The sequence below is a fragment of the Cibotium barometz genome, chromosome 1 (genome assembly GCF_041138505.1).
Source record: "Cibotium barometz isolate CiBa-2024 chromosome 1, ASM4113850v1, whole genome shotgun sequence".
NCBI lineage: Eukaryota > Viridiplantae > Streptophyta > Polypodiopsida > Cyatheales > Cibotiaceae > Cibotium > Cibotium barometz.
This window is the reverse complement of record NC_141046.1, coordinates 52,845,149-52,868,046: the sequence shown is the minus strand read 5'-3', so window position 1 is coordinate 52,868,046 and position 22,898 is coordinate 52,845,149. Positions and strand designations below refer to the sequence as shown.

General features: G+C 40.7%; 1 protein-coding gene across 1 annotated transcript; it reads right to left on the bottom strand.

Annotated features, from left to right (window-relative positions):
* Positions 1-20,535: 20,535 nt before the first annotated feature.
* LOC147642165 (uncharacterized) lies at positions 20,536-21,779 on the bottom strand. The gene is made up of 4 exons (XM_086774724.1): positions 21,630-21,779; positions 21,225-21,410; positions 20,842-20,881; positions 20,536-20,692 (listed from the first exon to the last, which is right to left on the bottom strand). Exons 1-4 carry the CDS (start codon positions 21,630-21,632, stop codon positions 20,622-20,624), a joined length of 300 nt encoding a protein of 99 aa, XP_086630850.1. The 5' UTR covers positions 21,633-21,779; the 3' UTR covers positions 20,536-20,621.
* Positions 21,780-22,898: the final 1,119 nt, after the last annotated feature.

Here is a 22,898-nt window from a genome sequence, read left to right as displayed (position 1 = left end):
AGATGTAGATGTATAGATGTAGATGTGGATGTGGAGGTGGATGGATGCATGTAGATGTAGATGTATAGATGTAGATGGGAATGGAGATATGGATGTATGTATGTAGATGTAGATGTATAGATGTAGATGTGGATGTGGAGGTGGATGGATGCATGTAGATGTAGATGTGAATGGAGATGTGGATGTATGCATGTAGATGTAGGTGTATAGATGTAGATGTGGATGTAGAGGTGGATGTATGCATGTAGATGTAGATGTATAGATGTGGATGTGAATGTGGAGGTGGATGTATGCATGTAGATGTAGATGTATGGAGGTGAATGTGAATGTGGAAGTGGATGTATGCATAGAGATGTAGATGTATGCATGTAGATGTGAATGTACGCATATAGATGTGGATGTATGGATGTGAATATACGATATGTGATGTGAGGGAATCTGAAGTGATGAGATGGAAATGATGTGATGGGATGAGTATACATATAAATGGAATATGAAATAAGTAATGTAGATTGATGAGGGATAATGTGGAGAAATGAAAGTTAAAATAGAAATTGTATTGTAAAGTGTTTGTAAATGCTGTTTGTAAATGATTGTTTTATGTCAAGAATGCTGGGGGGAGCATTTTGACCGTCTTGTGATTAAGGTCGTGATGATAAAGTTGCAACTGCTGACGGGGAGTCAATGAAGGACGTCTCGCGTAGCAAGGTCGGCCGAGGACTTGACCAGCCTCGGTGCGATTCAAATGGTGAGCTTCCGGTACGGTGGATGAGGGGCCAAGGAAGCGGCCTATGAGTGAAGCGCTAGGTCACCTGCGAAGGATCCTAGAGGGTGCTGACCATACGGTGCTCGGGCTCTGGGTCGCCTAGGATACCCACGCGTGCGTCGAGGAAGATATTGGAATAAGAGTAGGAGTTGTTTTCTGAAATCGGGCATGGATCTGGTTGATTGACCTTGCTGGTCTTCAATGGATGAGTCCATGGCTCTTTATATGGATCTGTTGGTTGATCTTGTTGATCTTCAACGAGAGTCCATCTTGATAAGTGATTATATTACCAAGTATTATGGGCTAGGGATTAGGAAACGGCCCCTGAGTGGACAGGTGGTGAGCATCCTAGTTGCCAATGATGCCATCGATACTCTGATGAAGGAATGATGGAAAAATTAAGAATCAACTGGATAAATTGGAAGATGGTGATCAGTGATACTATGGTTTTATTAAAGGATTGTTTTAAACTGGTTGAATCTGTGAAAAGGCAATTTCATATTGGGTGTGTGAGTGGTGTGACTAGTTTTATTTTGCATGAACATCCGGCTAGGGGGCCTTGGAACTCTTTTCCTTGGTACGCGGGACAAAACCTAACCAAATTCTTAATTGGATCCCATCACTACAGTGGTTGGGCGGTTGGCTAACCTTTGGGACTGGATGGGGTTAGGCTGGACTGATGGATCTGTAAATCGAGACTCAAACTTTTGTTTTTACGATAGATAAAATAAATCTCGGACAGTAATTGTTCTATGGATAGTAATCAACGGTTGTGCCTCTTGAATGGGGAAAAAAGCGTTGATCCCAATGATCCAAGTGCAAGTTTCTTCCTTGATCTTACCAAGTATCTTATAGATGCAATTGGATCAGCTCGATCACTCGGGGGGGAGGGGGGGGGGCTACTCGTATAAATATGTAAGTATCACGTGGGTTCAACAGAAGGACATTTTAAATATTTAAAACTTACAAAAATATATTTACAGAGGGGATTTATTTATTGTATTTTTAAAAAAAATTACAGATTTGAATAGGAAAGGATACATTATATTCACTAAAAAATTCACAAATAAGGGACTTTTTAAATAGGCCTTGAACGCACCTAATATAGAGGATTTACATATAGTGACCCCCCCGAGCTCGATCAGAAATGATCTTGACTACGTTAGAGTAAAAAGTTATCCTGGTGGAATCGCCCGTGCTTTCCGGTAAAGGAAGTTTTTTCGGGTTCGGTTTTGGAACAACCGACGGATTAGTCTCTTATCCGGATATCCGTGGGTGAGGTCCCGAATGTGGGACCCCTGTCCCGCGCGAGAAGTGCTACTTCCGTTGCTAGTATCCCAAATCTGTTGCTCGGTGGGAACATGGATCTTACACATAGCTATGAACATGAAGAGGGTAAGGATGAGCCATGCCACAGCTAAAAGTAAAGGCCATAGCTAGAAGTGCCCATGAGCAAGATAGGACACTATTTAAAAAGAAATAAAATTAATCCAATTGAAAGTTCCCACGGTTCCCATAAACAAGTTGGGACACTATTTCAAGACAGTTCCTATAATCTTGGATGGTGTTGTTAGTGTTAGCATAACTACCATGGAATACTGGGAGGCATAGGAAATCCACCACTGAAAGACATAAGCCTTGTGGGTTAAGCTTGCCGATGGGAACATAACTAAACCATTGGGAGTCCATTAGGATGGAAAGGTTTGAGCTTTTAGGTGTGAGCTTCCACCACACATTCCTCGTGATGGATTTCTAGAGAAGAGGGTCATACACCATGAGTTCTAGTACAAAAAAGCTATAGTTTAGGGGGCATGTTTTCATATAGATTGAGGAAAAGGTGTATTGTAAAGGTTAACTTATTCATGGCTTGTTCAAATGATTTGTGCATCAAGTTTTGCCTTTTAAATCACTCATCACCACCAATATATTCTAAATAAAACACAAGATGGAAAAAAGATAGCACCATCTACCTCTTTGTAGATACGTGGAAAGAACACAAGATCCTTTAATACAAAGGTAGCCCCTCCTCCCTTTGAAGTCTTGTCAATATTATACAATAATTGAAAGAATCCATCTCCATTAGCTGGGTTTGCAGTTGGAACCACCTTAAATGCCCAGTCACAAAAATTGTGACTCGACACTTTTCACGGCCTTATGTATTTCTCGATATACTCCTCAAGAGAGAGGGCCTCTTTATCGAAAGTACCAATTGCCTTTTGTAGTGCAATGGTGAAGTCATCCTAGAAGAAGAAGAAAGCATCCAATTACTATATATTCTTGCACTCACGTATTATAAAAATCCAATCCAATACTTTTTCTTTCTACTTACTTTCCAAACAAAAGCTGAGCTAGCACACTCAAAAGAGCGATGTACCAAGGGTTTCGGATTCTCTTGTCTAGAGCCATCTCCACCCTCCACCCATTTCTTCTCACTCAAGCTTGCAAGCAAGGATGGCTTGTCTTCCTGCTACTACCCCAAACTTCTAAAATAAAAAGATCTCATGAATGAGAGGCAAGGCCAAGTGAGTACGCGTGTTGAAATGATCCACAAAATCAACATAAGATGATAATATTATGAAGAACGTGATCAAAAGATCCATCAAGACTCTATCTTACTCATTTGTGATGCTCACAACACAAGAAGCAACTCCCCTTTCTCTCTGTCTGTCCACATGAATGAACACACATTGGACCCTTATGTGTCGATATGGGTAAAGCTCATAAGCTACACAAAAGCATATCTACATGTCACAAACTAATGCTAACTATACATCCTTTAGAAGTTACTACTTTACAAAACATAACTTCTTGAATTTTTGACAACTATTCCTGAACACTAGTTTGATAGCTCAACAAGATATAAATGTGCTTTTCAGGGGTTTGCTAAAAAAATGATATCTTCTGAATGGGAGCAGTGTTTTAGCCTTTCTCTTCTAAGTCATGTATTTATGAATGTTGAAAACCGTAGAAAATTTTTAAAATGATAAAAATAACCTTAAATATAATTGATAAATCACCATAAGTAGAGATATATCCAACACTAAGGATTTGTTAAGTCATAAAGAGGATATTCTCATCCTTCATCAAACATCGGTGAAAATACGTCGTCCCTTCCTTCCTCAGTTTAGTCGGTTTCACCCTCACTATGTTTTGAAACAGTCTCTGGCACATTCATCCATTTGGCTTTCCTCGTGTGAGATTGTACCTAGGATAGATTGTTTTAACTTCTCAATTATCTTGTAGCCATTCATCAATCATATTTCAACTTTTTGCGACTAAGCCTTGTGTGGCCTATGGTTTTTCGATCTTCCCCTAAGTGTATGGGGCTCTTCAACCATTTGATCTCCTTCCATGTTACTTCGTCATCTTTTCTTGTCACAAAACCTTTTCCTAGTTTAGATTATTGCATTTTGCTTTAACCATTTCCTCGTTCAAACCATCATGAATTACCACTGTAAAGTCTCCTCATCCCACTGTAAGGTCCCTCCCAAGCCATGTATGTGTCTCTTTTAATATAGATTTCAATAAGGAAAGAGAGTGCACTTAGAGAAGAGTGAGACAATAAGGCTAGAAACATTAGGAAAGTGTTAGAATAAAAATATTAGCTCCAAAAATCCTAAAAGAAATAAGAAGACAAGAATAGTTCTATTAAGAGATAAGTATCTACAAAAATAGAAATTGGAATTTAGGTGATAGGAGGTCATATTTAGAGTACTTTTACATATTTAGAGTCCATGCACACTAAAAATATGGAAAAGCAACCCGTTTCTAAAGATGGCATGTTTGCGGCTATATCCAGACGTTTATGCCTATTCTACTCGCGTAGGCTTGTAGACTAGATGGCTTCCAGTTCTTTTGACTGGTTATACAACTATATTCTGAGTTCTTATCATAGAGTTATGGCCAAAACAATTTGCTGATTTTGTCAGGGTCTCTATATAGGGAAAACTGTAAGAAGGTAACAAGTAGCATCAAGGTAATCCTAGAGCTTGAGATGTATATATCCCTTCATTCTTATCTTATCTCTTAGAAGAGAAGGTTAGATTGCTATGGTCTTTTAGAGGAAGAGACCAAAAACTCCATAGCTTTTCTTTTAAAGAAAGAATAGTATGCCGTAGCCCTGCCACCATAGACCTTCGAAAGAGAGAAAAGTCAGAGTACGAGTAAGAGGAGGTAAATCTTGGGGATGATCAGATGACTTCAATTGTTGTAAGAGAAGGTATTAGAAGACTCTCTATTCTCATATATCAAGTTCTGAAACTCTTATTAACGAGCAAAGACAACGATAAATGATGAATTTCCTATAAGATATAAATATATATTTTTGTGTTTTTCAATTATATATCATTCTTAGGGGTTGAGGTATGGCCCCAGCTTCTCTATTAATTGTTAATAGTGATCTATTTGATTGATTTACTAGTTAAATTTTGTATTCTTTTAAACAACAACATATGCCTTAATAAAGAATGTCTTATCTCGCAATCTCAAGTTAAAATGCTAAAGTCTTTGTGAAAAGGATTATTTTCTTAAGAAGGTAACATGGATTCTAGTCCTATGGTTTGGTTGAGTAAATGGATTGCTATCTTGGTTAAATTAAGGTACAAGTATAACTCTCCCTGCCTTGACGCTGCCCCGTTCTTATGCTTGTGTAGCCGGACGACCGAAATGTTAGTAAGGCCCGGAGTTAGCCCATGGTATCCCTCATACCATTGGGAGAATGAGGTTTGCTGATTGAGGCGAGTGATTGTGATGATGCCTAGTTCTAAGGGCCCAGGCTAGTGCAGTGAATTAGCCCACCCTAGTGCGTAGACATCCCTCTGAGGGGCGGGAGGATTGAGCGACGGAGTCTGAGAGGGCAACAGGCCAGCTTGAGTCCTGCAGTGGTGGCCGACGATGAGGTGTATGGTCCCGTAGGGTTTTGGCCAGCATGTAGAGGCTAGAAGGCCGAACTCTAGATCATCCGTAGTATAAAGGAAAAGAATAAGAGAGCCAGTTTGGCTTGTATGAAATTGATTCATGTAAAAACTTTTTTTATAAATCTTGTCTTTGGCATTATTGTACTGTGCAAAAAGGCTGTTTTAACAAACGTTGTGAAAAGGGCTTTAATTAAGGAACATGTTTATTTATGTCAAACAGCGTGGTAGGATTAGTTAGAAAACAAACTAATCCGTGAGTAGGGTGGAAAGTGGGAGGATGGAATGCCCCAACAGCACCATCCTACGGATGGGTGGACCCGATTAGTCAGGTAGCTTTCCAACATATTAAGTGAAAGCCCTACGCAAATAGTTTCTCAAGCAATTCTATTCTAGGAGACTAGGTCAGCGGCTGTGCCTTGCATGGATGAGGAAAAAAGCATTGTCTTAAGGAATCAAAACTAGTAGTTGCCCAAATTATGATCAATTACCCTATGGGTGATTTGATTTTTAGAAGACCACGCTCCCCCTGTGCGGGATAGAACTAGGTCTTACCTATCAATCGTATCCTTGAATCTCTGCATGGTCAAGGTGTCGATGAGTAGGAAATTTTCTCCAAGATAAGACTTAGTGGACTATCTTAAGTGTTTCCCTTATTTTGGAAGGGGGGAACCTTACACCCATCTTCTTTTCTCTTCTTCTCCTTCTTGCCATTCGTATAGAAATCTTAGATAATGGTTCTCCCTTGACTTCCAAGGTCTTTAATGTTTGCGCATGAGTTGTGACATTGAGTGGTGTGGTCACCACCCTAGATTGTACCCCAATCATTCAGACTCTCCAATGCCCTTGTAAGGATAGTCCTTAACTAGATGTTCAATTCCACACTTTTTCACGCAACTCAACCCAAGGTGTGTGTTGACTTGAGTAGTTTGCAGGTTTGTTCCATAAATATTATTGAGGATACTCAGCCACTTGGTGAGTTCCTTGGTAGTGGTAGCAATGCAATGGGGTTCTCCTCGTTTGCTGTGGTATTAATCTCCCATCCCTTCCATTGCACCCCATCTTGGAATATTGGTACTCGTGTGTTCCACTACATAAGAAAATACTCCAAGGTTACCTCCCAATTGTCAAAAGTTGGTCGAGGCTCCCTAACATATTCTTCTTTCTATGGCACCTCCTTAATGATCATTTGATTGACTAGCATTATGCAAGGTGCTGGTGGTTATGGTGGTAGAGCAAGCTGTGGTATAGGTACTTCAGGTACTTTATATATTCCCCTTGTGTGGTTTTGCATGTTTCAAATATTTTTCCCTAGCACAAGACATTGCCTATGTGGTGCAGATAAAGCTAATTGTTGCTGTGTAGAAGGTAACTGAGGCACTTGAGGTACTTGCATCTATTGCATCAAGGGTGGGTACCTACACATACTCATAACATGGTTCCCAAGTTGCATACAATGTGTGCAATACATCAATGATTGAGGCCTTAACTAAGGACACTCAATGCTCGTATGATTTTGCCAACATATTGAGCAGCACACCAACTCTCGTCAAGGGTATAAATGTTGGTTCATGGGTGTATCCTTCACCTCTTTTAGCTTTATCTTATCTAGGAGTGGAGTGCTTGGCACACCTAGAGTCATATCCTTTATACATATCTTTGAGGTTGTCCTGCTTGTTTGGCCCGATGCATGTGATGGGGCTACCATAGTAACACATTTGGTATCATTAGTAGGTTGTGGGCAACTCAATCATGTTATCCTCAAAGTTTATGGCTAGCTTGCAAATAATAATCAAGCAATGTTGGTTTTGCCAACAGCAAGTAGACTTCATACATATTAGTATCCCTTACTCCCCTACACAACCATGGTAGCAATCACTCATATGTTGTCAACCTCTCTCTAGGTTTACACCTTGAGTTTAGGTTCTTTAAATGAGAGATGTAATCCCTCATTGACCTATGCTCCTTTGTCTTGATGTTATACAATTGAGTAAGAGGGATCTACTTGTCTCCTCTTTGTGCAAAAATGGGTACGAACACACTCTTAAGTTGTGTGAAGCTAATCCTATCTTTCAGCTTAAGCAATCAATACCATTCATGCACTTTCCCTTCTACTCTAAGGGAAAATGCAAATATTTTTGTATGGTCACTGATCGGTGGTCCACAAGTATTGCACACCAATTCAAATATCTCTAGGTGTTGTATGGTGTGAGGTGAAAAAAAGAAAAAAGAACCTGCCTCTATAGCCCTTCACCTCCCAAACTTGGAAAATAACAACACGAACGGGGGCACCACGAGCCACCGGCTAGAACACTTCTCACATTTCACCACCCACCCACGCCAGAAAGACAGCTCAAAACCCCGATAGACAATAGATTATCCAGCAAAAAACATACAGAGCACCATACACCATGTACAACTCAGCAATTACACCAAAAACCAGGACTCTAGCCAGGATTTACTACCAAGGGAATTCACCCTTGCGTCTGACGACCAAGCCTCCGTCTCCCGGTATCTGTTTCACTTCAGAGGGTGCCCCACCAGCAACCCTTCTTCACTTCCTCTGTAGCCCGGCTACTCTCTGTCAGCCTGCTACCTGCCAAGTGTCGTAGGCGAGCCCCACTGTCTCCAGCCCACACATCAGCACCTCTACTGCAGCCAACACACACAAAAAACCAAGGCTCTCTCTCTGGTCAGCATCCACTCTCTGCTTGCAATTGTCGCCCACACAAAACCAGCCACTCTCTCTTCAGAGGGCGCCCCACCAGCTAACCCTCACTCAGCAGCTCTCTCTCTCTCTCTGTCGTGACCAGTAGCTTCGCTAACACCAGAGCCTCTGTACAATCTCTCCAGCACCAACACTAACTGCTCAACGCAGCACCCTCTCTTGCATGAGCCCCCACATCACCCTCAGTCCCTCTCCAATCACCAGCCCGTGTACTCGCTGAATTGGCGTCTCCCAACCGCCAGCTTCACTCCTGCTCTCCTCAATTATTCCAGAGCCCCCCTGGTCGGTGCCTGCAGACCAGCAGCGCTGCTTTCTCTCTTACTAGGCGGTGGCAGTTGCAACTTCTCTACAGCCAGTCTTCCTCTCTTGACCACCAGCCCTTCGCACCAAGGCTTCACCCACGTGGCCCACTTCCTTCTCTCCTCTCCTCGCCTCTCTGCAACAACAACACCAGCTACCGAGGTCCTTCACTCCAGTGGCTCCCTAGCCCACACAACCTACTACCAGTAGCGTCTGCACAACTGCACTCCCGAGCCCTGCGAGCACCCGGCGGCTACTCAACCTCTTCACGCCCGTCTGCTGTAGCGACCCTCACTCTCTTCCCGGCAGCCCTTCTCTCTTTTCCCGTCGCCGCCTACAGAATCCACACCCGCGACTTCCTCTGTAGGCGGTTCCTATCCACACGACTGTTTTACGCTCACCAGCTTCTAGACGTCGAGCTGGCAGCCACTGAAGCCTTCCACATGGCCCACAAGTTGGCCATGCTATTTAATGTATATATATATATTTTTATTATTTTTCAAAGCCTCACTAATGGCTACCACAAAAAGGGCTCCTTGCTTCCTTAAGCTTCGGGTTAACACGCCGCGTCCACAACCTTCCAAAACAATGACAAGAGCTACCTACAACCATAATCATCAGCATCATCACTTACCAAACAAGACAATTGCATCGGTGCCATGCACTGCCGATCATCGCCACACGCTTGCTAAAAATGGAGCGCCATCTCTGCATCCAGATTCAGCCCTAGATTGACCAACCATCATCGCATTCGGAGTTCCCGGTACACTTTCACATGCAAGCATCACCATCAGCTCGTAAAAAAAACATAAAACCACCCACTCTGTACATTTGCCAGGGCATTCAGGGCAAAGCTTATTCGTAAACTACGCACACCATATGTACACAGACCCAAAACATTTTTCAGATTTTTACCTGACATATTTTGCCCAACCCCCAGCCTGCTGAATCATTTATGATCAGCAGCAAGCACATGACCACGTTTCCCTCCATCAATTCTTTGAGCATCATACAATGTAACCAACACATCTCTATTCCATGTGATCAAAGAAACACTGTCATCTTCCACAGGCATAATTTTCCATCCCACATCCCACCACATATCATAAGAACTTCAGGAAACAAAGCTTCTGACATACACACCATCCTGCCTCATCTCAATCCCAAAATCACTGATATGGTCAACACCAATATTAGAAAACCAGTGCAGCAACTCCTGCTGAGGGTAATAGCTGATGAAAGCCTCATCAAGAAAAACCTGCTGTGCTATAACATTTTCCTGTCCATCAATATAAGAAACATCACCATCAAAGCCAATCACTACAGGCAAAACAAATTCCCTTTCAAAAGGCTCCATTGCCAAAGCATCCACCTCAGTTCCTGTATGCTCATCTTCATCAAGGCCAACAAGAAATTCATCTATCATAGCATCCATAATCTCATCCATAGCATCAACATCATTCATAGTCTTCTGGTGTTGCTCCTCTTTCATAGCATCAATTCTGGTCATGGCTTTCTTAACATTAATGCACATCTGGTCATCCAGCTCCAACTCAGGCTCATCATCCTGCAGACTTTCTATATCCCACTCATCCCACAAAGGTTCATTATCCAAAGACTTTAAAACATACCCTTTCACATCACATGCATACCTTTTCTCATGATTCACTTGTACCTCCTCGCATTCTTCCTGTATGGCCTCTTCTATAGCATATCAGATTTATCAAATTCTGCACCGATTGTAATCTGCAGCAGACTGACAGCAATCTTTTGACCGTTGGCTATCAAAACTTCTGTCTGGGAAAAAGAAGATAAGTGATTTAGTTTTCTCAATCTTTACAATGATTTATTGCTTGATTATGTGTATGTTATGCATGAGAAATTTTTTTAGAGAAGATCTCGTTATCCCTTATATGTATGATGTTTGTATTAGATAGAGATTTGTGAAACTAATAAAATATTTCATGAGCATTGATTTTCATGTATAGATTACATCATACTTGTGAAAAAGAAAATATCGTTTATTTCTCATAGAAAATAAAGGTTTCTAGGAGAAAGAAGATCTTTCGTGAGTATATGTTTGCATGTATATATTTCTTCATACTTGTGAAAGAGAATATATTGTATGTTTTTCATAGTAGACAAAGATTTTTGGGAGAAAGAAGATTTTTCATGATATTAGTTTGTGTATGTATTGCATCATTCTTGCACATGTATATATTGCATCATACTTATGAAAGAGATAATATCTCGTGTTGTTCATAGAAGACAAAGATTTTTGGAAAAAAGATGATCTTTCATGAGATTTAGTTTGCATGTATATATTGCATCATCGCACTTGTCTCACAAAGAGAGAATATTGCATCACACTTGTCAAAGAGAGAATATTGCATCACACTTGTCAAAGAGAGAATATTGTTTGTTACTCATAGTAGATAGAGATTTGTGATAGAAAGAAGATTTTTCATGAGTATCAATCCTACTTATGAAAAAGAGGATATTGTTGGTTGAATATAGTAGATGATGGTTTGACATTGAATATATAAGAAGATAAGATTTAGTGTTTTGCAACATTATATTTCTCATATGTTGTAGATTTATTGATATCTAATTACTTCTTGATATGCGCTCATAGATGCATACGAATCTTGTTATTGCTAACTGTGTGATAGTCACTTATGGAAACAATATGGAAACAATGGGGATATTGTCAGTCAAGTTTTGAACGATGTAGTCCTCATACAGTTTACCTTGAGTTTCGAAATGTGTATTTCAGCTATACCTACTAGAAAGACAGTTGCCTTGGTTGGAAGGCATGGTTCTGGCAAAAGCAGCATAATTCCTCTGGTAGATGGAAAAAATATCAACTATTCAGGAGTAGTTTGTGACTCTAAGGAAGATCTTGTGGAGACATAATCGTTATCTCCATCATACAATGGTAGCATTGGTTCTCCATCACGAAAAGTGCTATATGGGTATCCATCAACAAGTGCGTGGAGGATACTCAAATCTCACTTTTCAGATGAGGAGCTGATAGATATGATTCTCATATGAAATCCTCAAGAAAAGGTATGTCAATTGTTTCTCCCATATTGATTGTGATGCTTTTAAATGCATCTTGTTTCTTTCATATTGATGGAATGGGCATCCATTGACTTGGTTTATCTTTGTATTATGCTTTGGTGTTGGTTTCCTTCCATGATGATGGTTACATGTTTCCTCAAAATGTCCATGATGCCACGGTGCTATTTTATGATGATTTTTCAAGCATACATATGGATGCTTTTTCGTCAAAATGTCCATGATGCCATGGTGTTGTTCCGTGATGATGGTTACATGTTTCATCGATGATGGTTGACTACGTTTCCATGGATTGTATCCATGATGCCATGGTGTTGTTCCGTGATGATGGTTACATGTTTCGTCGTCGATGATGGTTGACTATGTTTCCATGGATTGTATCCATGATGCCATGGTGCTGTTCCATGATGATGGTTAGATGATGGTTACATATTTCGTCGATGATGGTTGACTATGTTTCCATGGATCGTTGTTCCATGGTGATGGTTACATGTTTCGTTGATGTTGGTCATTCCAAGCTACATGTTTTGTTGATGTTGGTTCACTTGGCTAATCTATATTGGTTGATTGTGTTTCCAAGGATTTTATCCATGATGCCATGGTGTTGTTCCATGATGATGGTTACATGTTTCATCGATGATGGTTGACTACGTTTCCATGGATTGTATCCATGATGCCATGGTCATCAAAGGATGCACCATGCCTTGGGTTTGGCTCATCAGATTGACTAGGTTTATTTAAGTCTATCAATGTCTTTTATGGTCGACAATGCAGCCATGCAGGTCTAAATGGTTATAATGGTGGTCAAGTCCTGGAATTCAATCTATGGCAACTAACAAGAAATTCCGTCGAGCATATTTCCCGAGAGGTTTGATTTCTCGTCCCGTCAGCTTATAAGGTTTATGTTCCCGTCATGTCATCCTGACTACATGTCAGAGGTTTGATTTCTTGTCCCATCATCTTACGAGGTTGGTTTACATTCACGTCATCTTACGAGGTTGGTTTACGTCATGTCATCCTGACTACATGTCAGAGGTTTGATTTCTCTTCCCATCAGAGGTTTGATTTCTCGTCCTATCAACTTATGAGGTTTATGTTCACATCATGTCATCCTGGCTACATGCTGCCTGCGGATGTCAAAGGTTTGATTTCTTGTTCCGTTATCTTATGAGGTTTGCTATCCTGATTGTGAATGTCCCGTCAGCTTATGAGGTTTATGTTTACGTCATGTCATCCTGACTACATGTCAAAGGTTTGATATCTTGTCCCGTCATCTTACGAGGTTGGTTTACGTTCACGTCATCTTACGAGGTTGGTTTACGTTCACGTCATGTCATCCTCCTGACTACATGTCAGAGGTTTGATTTCTCTTCCCGTCAGAGGTTTGATTTCTCGTCCTGTCACCTAATGAGGTTTACTTTCATATCATGTCATCCTAGAGGTTTGATCCAAGTTATAGTTGTCTCATTATCTTGACTCATAATATTGGAGGTTTGATCTTATGTCATAGATTTTTCCCATGGCAAAGATATGATTCTAGCTTTCCATGATATCCTTACTAACTAGAATGAGTGTCATTTTCTATTTTAGTGTTTATTGACAGGTCAATCTTCCAAGTTAACTTCTCCAAGTAACTAGATTCTCTTACCAAATCTAGTTCATTTAACATTGATTGGATGATCTTCCACAAGTTGACACTACCATGCATGTCCTTGCGGATTGCGGATCCTAATTATTGTTTCATGTTAGAGGTTCGTTTTTTCATCATGTCTGGTTATCCTACCTATGGACGTCAGAGGTTTGATTTCTCCTCCTGTCATCTTATGAGGTTTACTTTCATATCATGTCATCCTAGAGGTTTGATCCAAGTTATAGTTGTCTCATTATCTTGACTCATAATATTGGAGGTTTGATCTTATGTCATAGATTTTTCCCATGGCAAAGATATGATTCTAGCTTTCCATGATATCCTTACTAACTAGAATGAGTGTCATTTTCTATTTTAGTGTTTATTGACAGGTCAATCTTCCAAGTCAACTTCTCCAAGTAACCAGATTCTCTTACCAAATCTAGTTCATTTAACATTGACTGGATGATCTTCCACAAGTTGACACTACCATGCATGTTCTTGCGGATGGACTATATTCCTAAGCAACCATATAATAGATACCTTTATGTCTATTTCTTTGTGTACATCTTTTCGTGTACATCTCATATTTCTATAACAAAATTATGGTTTTCCATTTGTTATGGAGACTTCTTCCATATTACAGGGTTTATGGATCAGGATTGTATTTGGATATTGTTGAGCTTCAATATAGAGAAGAGACTACAAAAATATTATTTGGCATCGTCACGAAGATAGACTCGCACCCAACCTACATGAATGGATCAAGACAACATGAAGATGGATGACGATGACTCCTTCGAAGCCTTCATGGCTATTGTACACATAAGAGTGATGAAGTATATATGGGAGTGATGTAGCCTTCATGGCTATTGTGTATATGGGAGTGATGTAGCTCCTTTGAATAATACTTTGTAACTATAAAATAATTTAATATAGCGGTAGGTGTATATAGAGCTGTGGGTTTTTCCCTTGAGCCCCCAAGGGTTTTTTCATCCACAGTTAGAGACCCTTCTTTGAGTGGGGGTGTTGGCTATATATAGAATGTCTCTATATATATAGCCCTAGGATCTCCTCTATATATACTCATCTATTGTGTGTATTCCACACACTTTGGGGTTTCAGTCTCTATGTCTCGTCTCTCTCTTCCTCTCACCTCTTGTCTTCCCAACATTGGGCAACCTCATCACCAAGCACTTCCTCATCAATAACCAGGGCATCCATGTCTGCATCCTCCTCACTGGTGGATGAAGTATCCTCTGTTCCCTCACTAGTAGTGGTGCTATTGGTCGTATCATCAACACTCGAATTAGCTTCACTTTCCTCTTCATCATGAACAGGCTTCTGGTTATCCATATTAAACTGCTTTTTATCCCCTCTCCTGTCATACAGAGTAATGACCCCTTTTCTCCAGTCTTGAACAACCTTCACCGCTCTCAGCCATGGTCTTCCCAAAATGATGGGGAATGCACCCATTCCTGCTGGCATAACATGACAATCCACAAGCACCTTTACATCAAAAGCCTGCAATTCTAACTCCTTGATCATACCTAAGCATTTGACCTTCTGATGATTGGCCAGCCGAATATACGGAAACTAGACGCTTCAGTAATGTTAAGACCAAGCCTCTCCACAGCTGCTAATGTGATTACACAGATTTGTGCACCACCATCTATGTATGCCTCTCCCAGATTCTTCCCTTTATACCATACATTCACCACAGGACATATATCAGACAACTCCTCAACAGATAGAACAATCACTATCCCTTTGGCCGGCTCCTTCTCTCTCGGATTCACAAGTGTTTTCCACTGACGTTTCAATTTGGGAGCTAACTCTATCAATTGCCCAAAAGTAATATTAGCCTTCCTTCCAGCCATGTCCTCCTGTAAACTATAGCTATCCTACCCAACCCCCCCAGCGGAAAATCAGTCACCTGAAACTTCCTACGAGACTTCCTCTTCTGCTTGACCTTTACATCCCCTCCTTCCTTCACTTTACCTTTCTTCTTTGCTAGGCTCTGTAGCATCCCTGCTTTCCCTTTCTTGTGGCATCCGTTTTCCCAAAGGCATCACATCAGCTTCTGTCTCCTTTGTCTTCTCAAGGGTGACCACATCTATCACCTTAGTTTTACCTTTCTCCTCATTTGTTAATCCACTGGTCAATTCCATAATCATTTGCCCCGTTGGGAATGTGAGAGGGTAAGGGATACATATCACCCCCCATTCGCTGAGGCTTATCACAATATGTACCTAGATGTCCAAGTTCACCACAATTCCAACACGTAGGAATGAACCGTCTACCCTTGCTAAAACCATGGCCACTTCCATAGCCTGTCTGACCTTCAACCCCTTCCTGATTGTAATTTCTGCCTCGGCCACGTCCACCACCTGTGTTCTCCATCATTTTCAAACTCAGATTCTTCATACAATCCACCATTTGCCTCATGTCCTGTTGAAGCCTTTCCATCAGAAGCTATAACAGCTATAGGTGCTACCTTTATCCCCTGAGGTATGACATTATTCACCTGAGCTTCTGTCGATTGCACTCTTTCCAGCACGGTTCTCATCGGTACCGCTTCTACCCTTCTCATTTCAGGCCTTACTGCCACTGGAACCATCCCCAGCTGGTTCATCCGTTGCAATTTCCAATCCTTTGATTTGGCTATCTCCACCGCATCCTCATAAGACCTGGGCTTCTTTAACTCCACCTTCCAGCGAATGCCTCCCTTCAATCCTGCAATAAAACGATCCTTTTTCATCATGTCCGGAGGTACTTGATCATCTCCCAAAGCCCTGCACAAAGTCTCCCATAACAAAGAAAATTTCTTTACATAATCATCAATTGGCTCCATACACCCTGTATCAACCCCTGCACTTCATGCCAAACTCTATCTGGATCCTCAATCTTCTTAAACCTACTCAAAAGAGCAGTCTTCAATCCATCCTCAGTCATATCAATACGTGGAACAGCAACCTTTAACGACTCTTCGAAAGTTCTGGACCATGCCCTTGCATCTCCCTTCAAACATATATTCAGGAGCCGCAATACCTGTGTCAACTCATTGGATGTGGTTGCTTATGCATGCAACCTCCATCCTTTCCAGAAAATCTGCCACATCCTCATTAGGACCACCAAAAAACTCTGGATATGACATCATCTTAATCCCGAAGCTTCACTTCAAATCCCAAGAAAAACACTGGAAACACCTTCCTTCAATCTCTCACTCTGGGGCATACACCCTCGTAAGAGAAATCCTGAGCTCTCCTCAGTCGAACAATCCCTGAGCTATCCTCAGTGGAGGCACCAGAAGGATGTGAGGTGAAAAAAATAAAAAAGAACCTGCCTCTATAGTCCTTCACCTCCCAAACTTGGAAAATAACAACACGAACGGGGGCACCACCCACCGGCTGGAACACTTCTCACATTTCACCACCCACCCACGCCAGAAAGACAGCTCAAAACCCCGATAGACAATAGATTATCCAGCAAAAAACATACAGAGCACCATACACCATGTACAACTCAGCAATTACACCAAAAACCAAGACTCTGGCCAGGATTTACTGCCAAGGGAATTCACCCTTGCGTCTGACGACCAAGCCTCTGTCTCCCTGTCTCTATTTCACTTTAGAGGGTGCCCCACCAGCAACCCTTCTTCACTTCCTCTGTAGCCTACTCTCTATCCACCTGCTACCTGCCAAGTGTCGTAGGCGAGCCCCACTGTCTCCAGCCCACACATCAGCACCTCTACTGTAGCCAACACACACAAAAAACCAAGGCTCTCTCTCTGGTCAGCATCCACTCTGCTTGCAGTCGTCGCCCACACAAAACCAGCCACTCTCTCTTCAGAGGGCGCCCCACCAACTAACCCTCACTCAGCAGCTCTCTCTCTCTCTCTCTGTGTCATTACCAGCAACTTCGCTAACACCAGAGCCTCTGCACAATCTCTCCAGCACCAACACTAACTACTCAACGCAGCACCCTCTCTTGCATCCAGCCCCCACATCACCCTCAGTCCCTTGCTAACAGCAGCACTCTCTTTGCTGCTCCAATCACCAGCCCGTGTACTCGCTGAATTGGCGTCTCCCAGCCGCCAGCTTCACTCCTGCTCTCCTCGATTATTCCAGAGCCCCCCTGGTCGGTGCCTGCAGACCACCAGCGCTGCTTTCTCTCTTACCAGGCGGGCGGCAGCTACAACTTCTGTACAGCCAGCCTTCCTCTCTTGACCACCAGCCCTTCGCACCAAGGCTTCACCCACGCGGCCCACTTCCTTCTCTCCTCTCCTCGCCTCTCTGCAACAACAACACCAGCTACCGAGGTCCTTCACTCCAGCGGCTCCCTAGCCCACACAACCTGCTGCCGGTAGAGCCCTGCGAGCACCCGGCGGCTACTCAACCTCTTCACGCCCATCTACTGCAGCGACCCTCACTCTCTTCCCGGCGGCCCTTCTCTCTTTTCCCGCCGTCGCCGCCTGCAGAATCCACACCCGCGACTTCCTCTGTAGGCGGCTCCTATCCACGCGACTGTTCCACGCTCACCAGCTTCTAGACGTCGAGCTGGCAGCCACCGAAGCCTTCCACATGGCCCACAAGTTGGCCATGCTATTTAATGTATATATAAATATTTTTATTATTTTTCAAAGCCTCACTAATGGCTACCACAAAAAGGGCTCCTTGCTTCCTTAAGCTTCGGGTTAACACGCCACGCCCACAACCTTCCAAAACAATGACAAGAGCTGCCTACAACCATAATCATCGTACCAAACTCCTAGAAACTCCCCTTCCTATTTCTTTGGACATCCTTAATAGATCTACAACAACAGTAGGTGTTGTGACTCCCATATGAGGGGCTACTATCATTGGCTGCGTTGGTGGGGCCTTGTATGCTATCTTGTCTATCCCCCCTACCTGAACCTCTTGAGGCTCCAGCATGTCGATTCATATGTACCCTTGGGTTAGGTGGTATTGGGACATCTTCCATGTTTCTGTTTGGACCGTCATCCAAGACTACCCCTCCCAAGGTAACTCGTAACAACAAGCCTCTCATGTACTTCTAGAATTCTAGCTAGGGTTTGTAAAACATTGCATCTACCTCAGCCTTGGTGTAATTCTTCTCCACATCTCCTTGTGATAGTCATTTCTAAAGGGAGGTGCTGCAAGGGCTGCTAGGTCATCCTGAGGCTCCTCCGGAATGAAGATATCTAAAGGTATTTTGTGATTTTTTGGGGACATATTATATATCTCATAAGAGATACCTATGGATCCTATGTGGCAAATGTAGTATCTTGTATGAGATACATGCATATAACATGGGATCCTAGTTGGCACGTGCGATATCTCGTATGAGATATGGTGTCGAATCATATGTGAATGCATTTAAGACATCGTATGAGACAGTCATTGCTAGGTTTAGGTAGATGTGTGCCAAGCATTGAGCCCTCCAAATATCTTGTACTTTAAGTATTTATTGATGTATTTTAAGTTAGATCTATCATAAATCTTACCCTCTAATTTTATCAAAAGATAATACATTATTGAAGATCAACATGATGCTATTTTTACTACAGTAAAATTTTTAAAATTGCTAATAATGTCAATCATGTAGACTTAAATGCATGAAGAATTGTTAGTGAAGTGTAGGTATCATCATGATACCTTTTTGCATTGGGTAACACATCCAAGAATAGTAGTCATGATTGGCATGCATTTTTTATAAGAGTTTCATATGAAAGACCTAATCATGCATTAGCATGTCACTACAGTCTTGAAATTTTGAAATAGTATGTGGTCGAGTATTGGTTTGATTTAGGAATATGTTGCTATGTTAGTACTTGATTTTGAGAACAAATAAACTAGCGATTAGGTCAATTTGTCATATTTTTTAAATGGCTTTTAAAGACTTTCATAGAAAAATCATGTTTCATTGAACATCATTAAACACCACTTAAAGACTTTCATAAAAAATTCATTTTTCATTAAATGTCATTTGAAAAACCAAAAATATCAAAAGGTCTAAAATGTATATCCATATAGTCATGAATTATGCAAGCTTTCAAATAAGTTTTTTTTAAAAATTATTTTCTATAGAAATGCCTTGAATGATTTTTGAGCAAGCTGCTACAAATATTAAAAAAACATGTATGTACAACCATTTGGAATATGTCATTCATCAATTGAAGATATAATGTTTCTCTTTCTCTTATTACATCATTTTTTATGCACTTTTTTTTTCCAAAATCACAACTCCTTTGGTTGCAAGTTTTTTTATTATACTTTTGTCATATGTAGATACATCCTAATAAAGAATGCTCAAGAAATCTTATATGTTTTTTAGTGTAATTTCCTTGTAAAGTCTTTAAAATTTGTGTATTAGGCTTAAGGCCATTGAAAAAACCAGTGTTAAGCATAATAAAGCACATTAAAATAATAAAATATAAAGCTGCATATGAAGAAATTTAAATATACTATAAAATTTAAAGATTTAAAAAATGGAAAGTTTAATCACAAAGGATGAGTTGATATAATATGCATTTTGCATCATAAGAACAATTGTGCAACATGGTACTAAGTCATCTTACAATATTTAAAGACCAATTTTTAAGAATGCTAATTTAATAGTGAAAGTGAAGGTTTTTAAAAAAGAACAAAAGGTACATCACCATCATCCACCAATGCGAAACATATAAAACATAAATTTTGGCCCTACTTATAAAATGAGTGTTTCTAGGAAAGGTTGTTGGAAGCCATACTAATTACAGTAAAACTTTATTGCAACTTCAAACGGTGCTCAATAATATATATACATATTAATAACTATTTACAAGAAGAGTTTACAAGTGTTCATAGGAAGGCCAATAAAGCCACGGCCATAAAGCCTTGATAGAGCAAAATCCACATATTTACAAGTCGAGAATACTTCATCCATAATGGTACTGAACCATTAAGATGCCTCACCTAGATGTCATGACTTTGTAGGATGCATTGAGTATCTACAAGAAGATAGCATTGGGTTTAGAATGTGAAATTTATTACAAGATATAAGTAATATTAGGTTATTCTAAAGGTGTGCTTATTACAAGATATAAGTAATATTAGGTTATTCTAAAGGTGTGCTTATTGTCATCAAATGCTATTGATTCAATGACATTGTGAATTGAGAACAACATTTTTTCACCCGCGTTGGAAGGAGCTTAGTCGAATCCTTCTAGCTACTACTAGTAGAATCGGCCTTTTGTTCAAAGTTGTCTATATCAATGTCCTCCCATTCTCCATTACCTAGTCCGTATGCCATCATGGAGTCATGTCACTCATATTATACTAAATGATGAGTATTAATGTGTAGATTTAGATTCTTATACGAACATGAGAGAAATTAAATCATGGATAAGAGTGCAATATAGCACCCAAACAAGAGTACAACTTACTCTTCTTTAGAGTCAGTGCTACGACATCATTGTTCTCCACCTGCAACTTTCAAAATCGCATATTAGAGGCATAGATATGGATGTGTGTGCAAGGTACCCTACCGTGCAAAGCATCATGTGTCTTGATGAGATAGAGCACCCATACACATAGACTGCTTCATTTAACTTGAGCTCTACTCTACACCATAAGGTGGCATGTATCTATGGGCATGCACATTACTAGAGTCAAAGCATTGGAGAGTTCTACTTGCTAAATTTGGAACTTTGGATGCGTAGGAATAAAACGAAAGATATCTATTTAGGAATGTGAACTTGTGGTCTCACAAAAGATAGCAACACCATTCCAAAATTTGAAAGGCAAGCTTAAAAATGGGTTGAATCACCTGCTGTTGGGCAAGCGTCCTTGCATCATCCAGAACGTGATGGCAGTCGAGCAAAATCAAGCGTTGATTGCTCACGGGGTTATCCGTGAGAGTCCGCAGCTTAGCCTTGATTTGCAAGACGTTATCAGAAGGGTCGCAATGAACAAAGTAGGTGGTCATCTTTCTCTTCACGCGGATAAACATGGCCTGAATATATTCACCATAAAAAAAGAGTTAATAATCAAACAGTAGTAATTAACCATACAATATATCCCAAGAGATCCCCACTGCTGCCAACCTACTAGCTTTGAGGAAAACCAAGAGCTATAACTGCATAATTAGCCTGATGATGATTGCATGTGATTACATTGAGAAAACCGACAAGCAAGCAATTGCCACTTCAAAAAGGGAAAGCTGAGGTCTCACCATCGCTACTTGCTAGGGTGGTGGCCTATTCGGAGCGTGAAAGCTGCACCCGCGAAAAGAGCGAGGACTACAAATATGTTCGTACGATAATAAGAATATATATTAGCCTAAGGTGGAGACAACAAACAACGCTCTCTCCACAACTTGCTATGTAACCTAGAGTCCCACAACCATACAATACAAAGGCTCACTACAACCATACAACGCTCTTTCCACAACTCACTATGTAACCTAGAGTGCCTATTTATAATCATCCATCTCCCTCTCCCTCCCCCTTTTCCTTCCTTCTCCTCTTTTACTTTGTGTGCTAGTCCCCCATGGCCCTCATGCTTCCACGATTTCCACCCCTTCATATGAACCATGGAATCTACATTCTTAGCCATGGCATCTTCATCTTGTTTCTACTCCACATCTCATATGGGTCCCCACACAAGAGCCACATAATCTAACAAAAATCTCTACCATTAATGGCATCCATCTCTCCCATTACCCTCCAACCTACATTCACACCTCAACTTGCAAAGATCCTAGGGGGGGCATTGATAGGCTATTCCCTCCTATTAAAACATCGGACAATAAACTAGAACTTTATCCCTCATTAGTGGACACCTTAAAACAAGATTTTGCATCCACCTACCCTTCATTCCACATATTTTCAAAGATGTTATATCCAACCTTCTTTAAAGTTGTTGTTCATATAGTAATACAAAATATGCATTTTACCACCATAATTTTTTCATTCATTTTCCTCCATATAGTGACAGAAATTTAAGGAAAAATAGGACAATTTCCCATAGAAAGTACAAATCTCCATGAGTCTTGGTGGGAGGTTAAGTTCTTTCCCTCGAGTAAATTTAAAGGAAAAAAGTTAACATGATGTTTCCTTTTGCATCATGATTTTTGGACGTGTAGAAAGTTTTCCTCACACTAGTTCACTATGTAGTGTAGAAGCTAATTGTAGCCATATAAATTCTAGAGATGTTAAGAAACAAAACTTTAATGGATTTTGAAAATATAAAGATGTCAATTTCATGTTATGTGTTAGTATGGATGCATCTTTATATTATGTAAAAGGTTATTGTTACCTTTTGAGCCTAAATATCATCTCAATGTAAGTGATTGATTTTTTCCATTTGAAACTCATTATATAATGATTTCTTCCTGTGTCAATTCACACAATATTTTGATGCTATAAACTTTTTAGGATGCAAAGTATGACATGGCTTTCACTTGATGTGATCTACATCTATTTTTTTTTGCAAAACATAA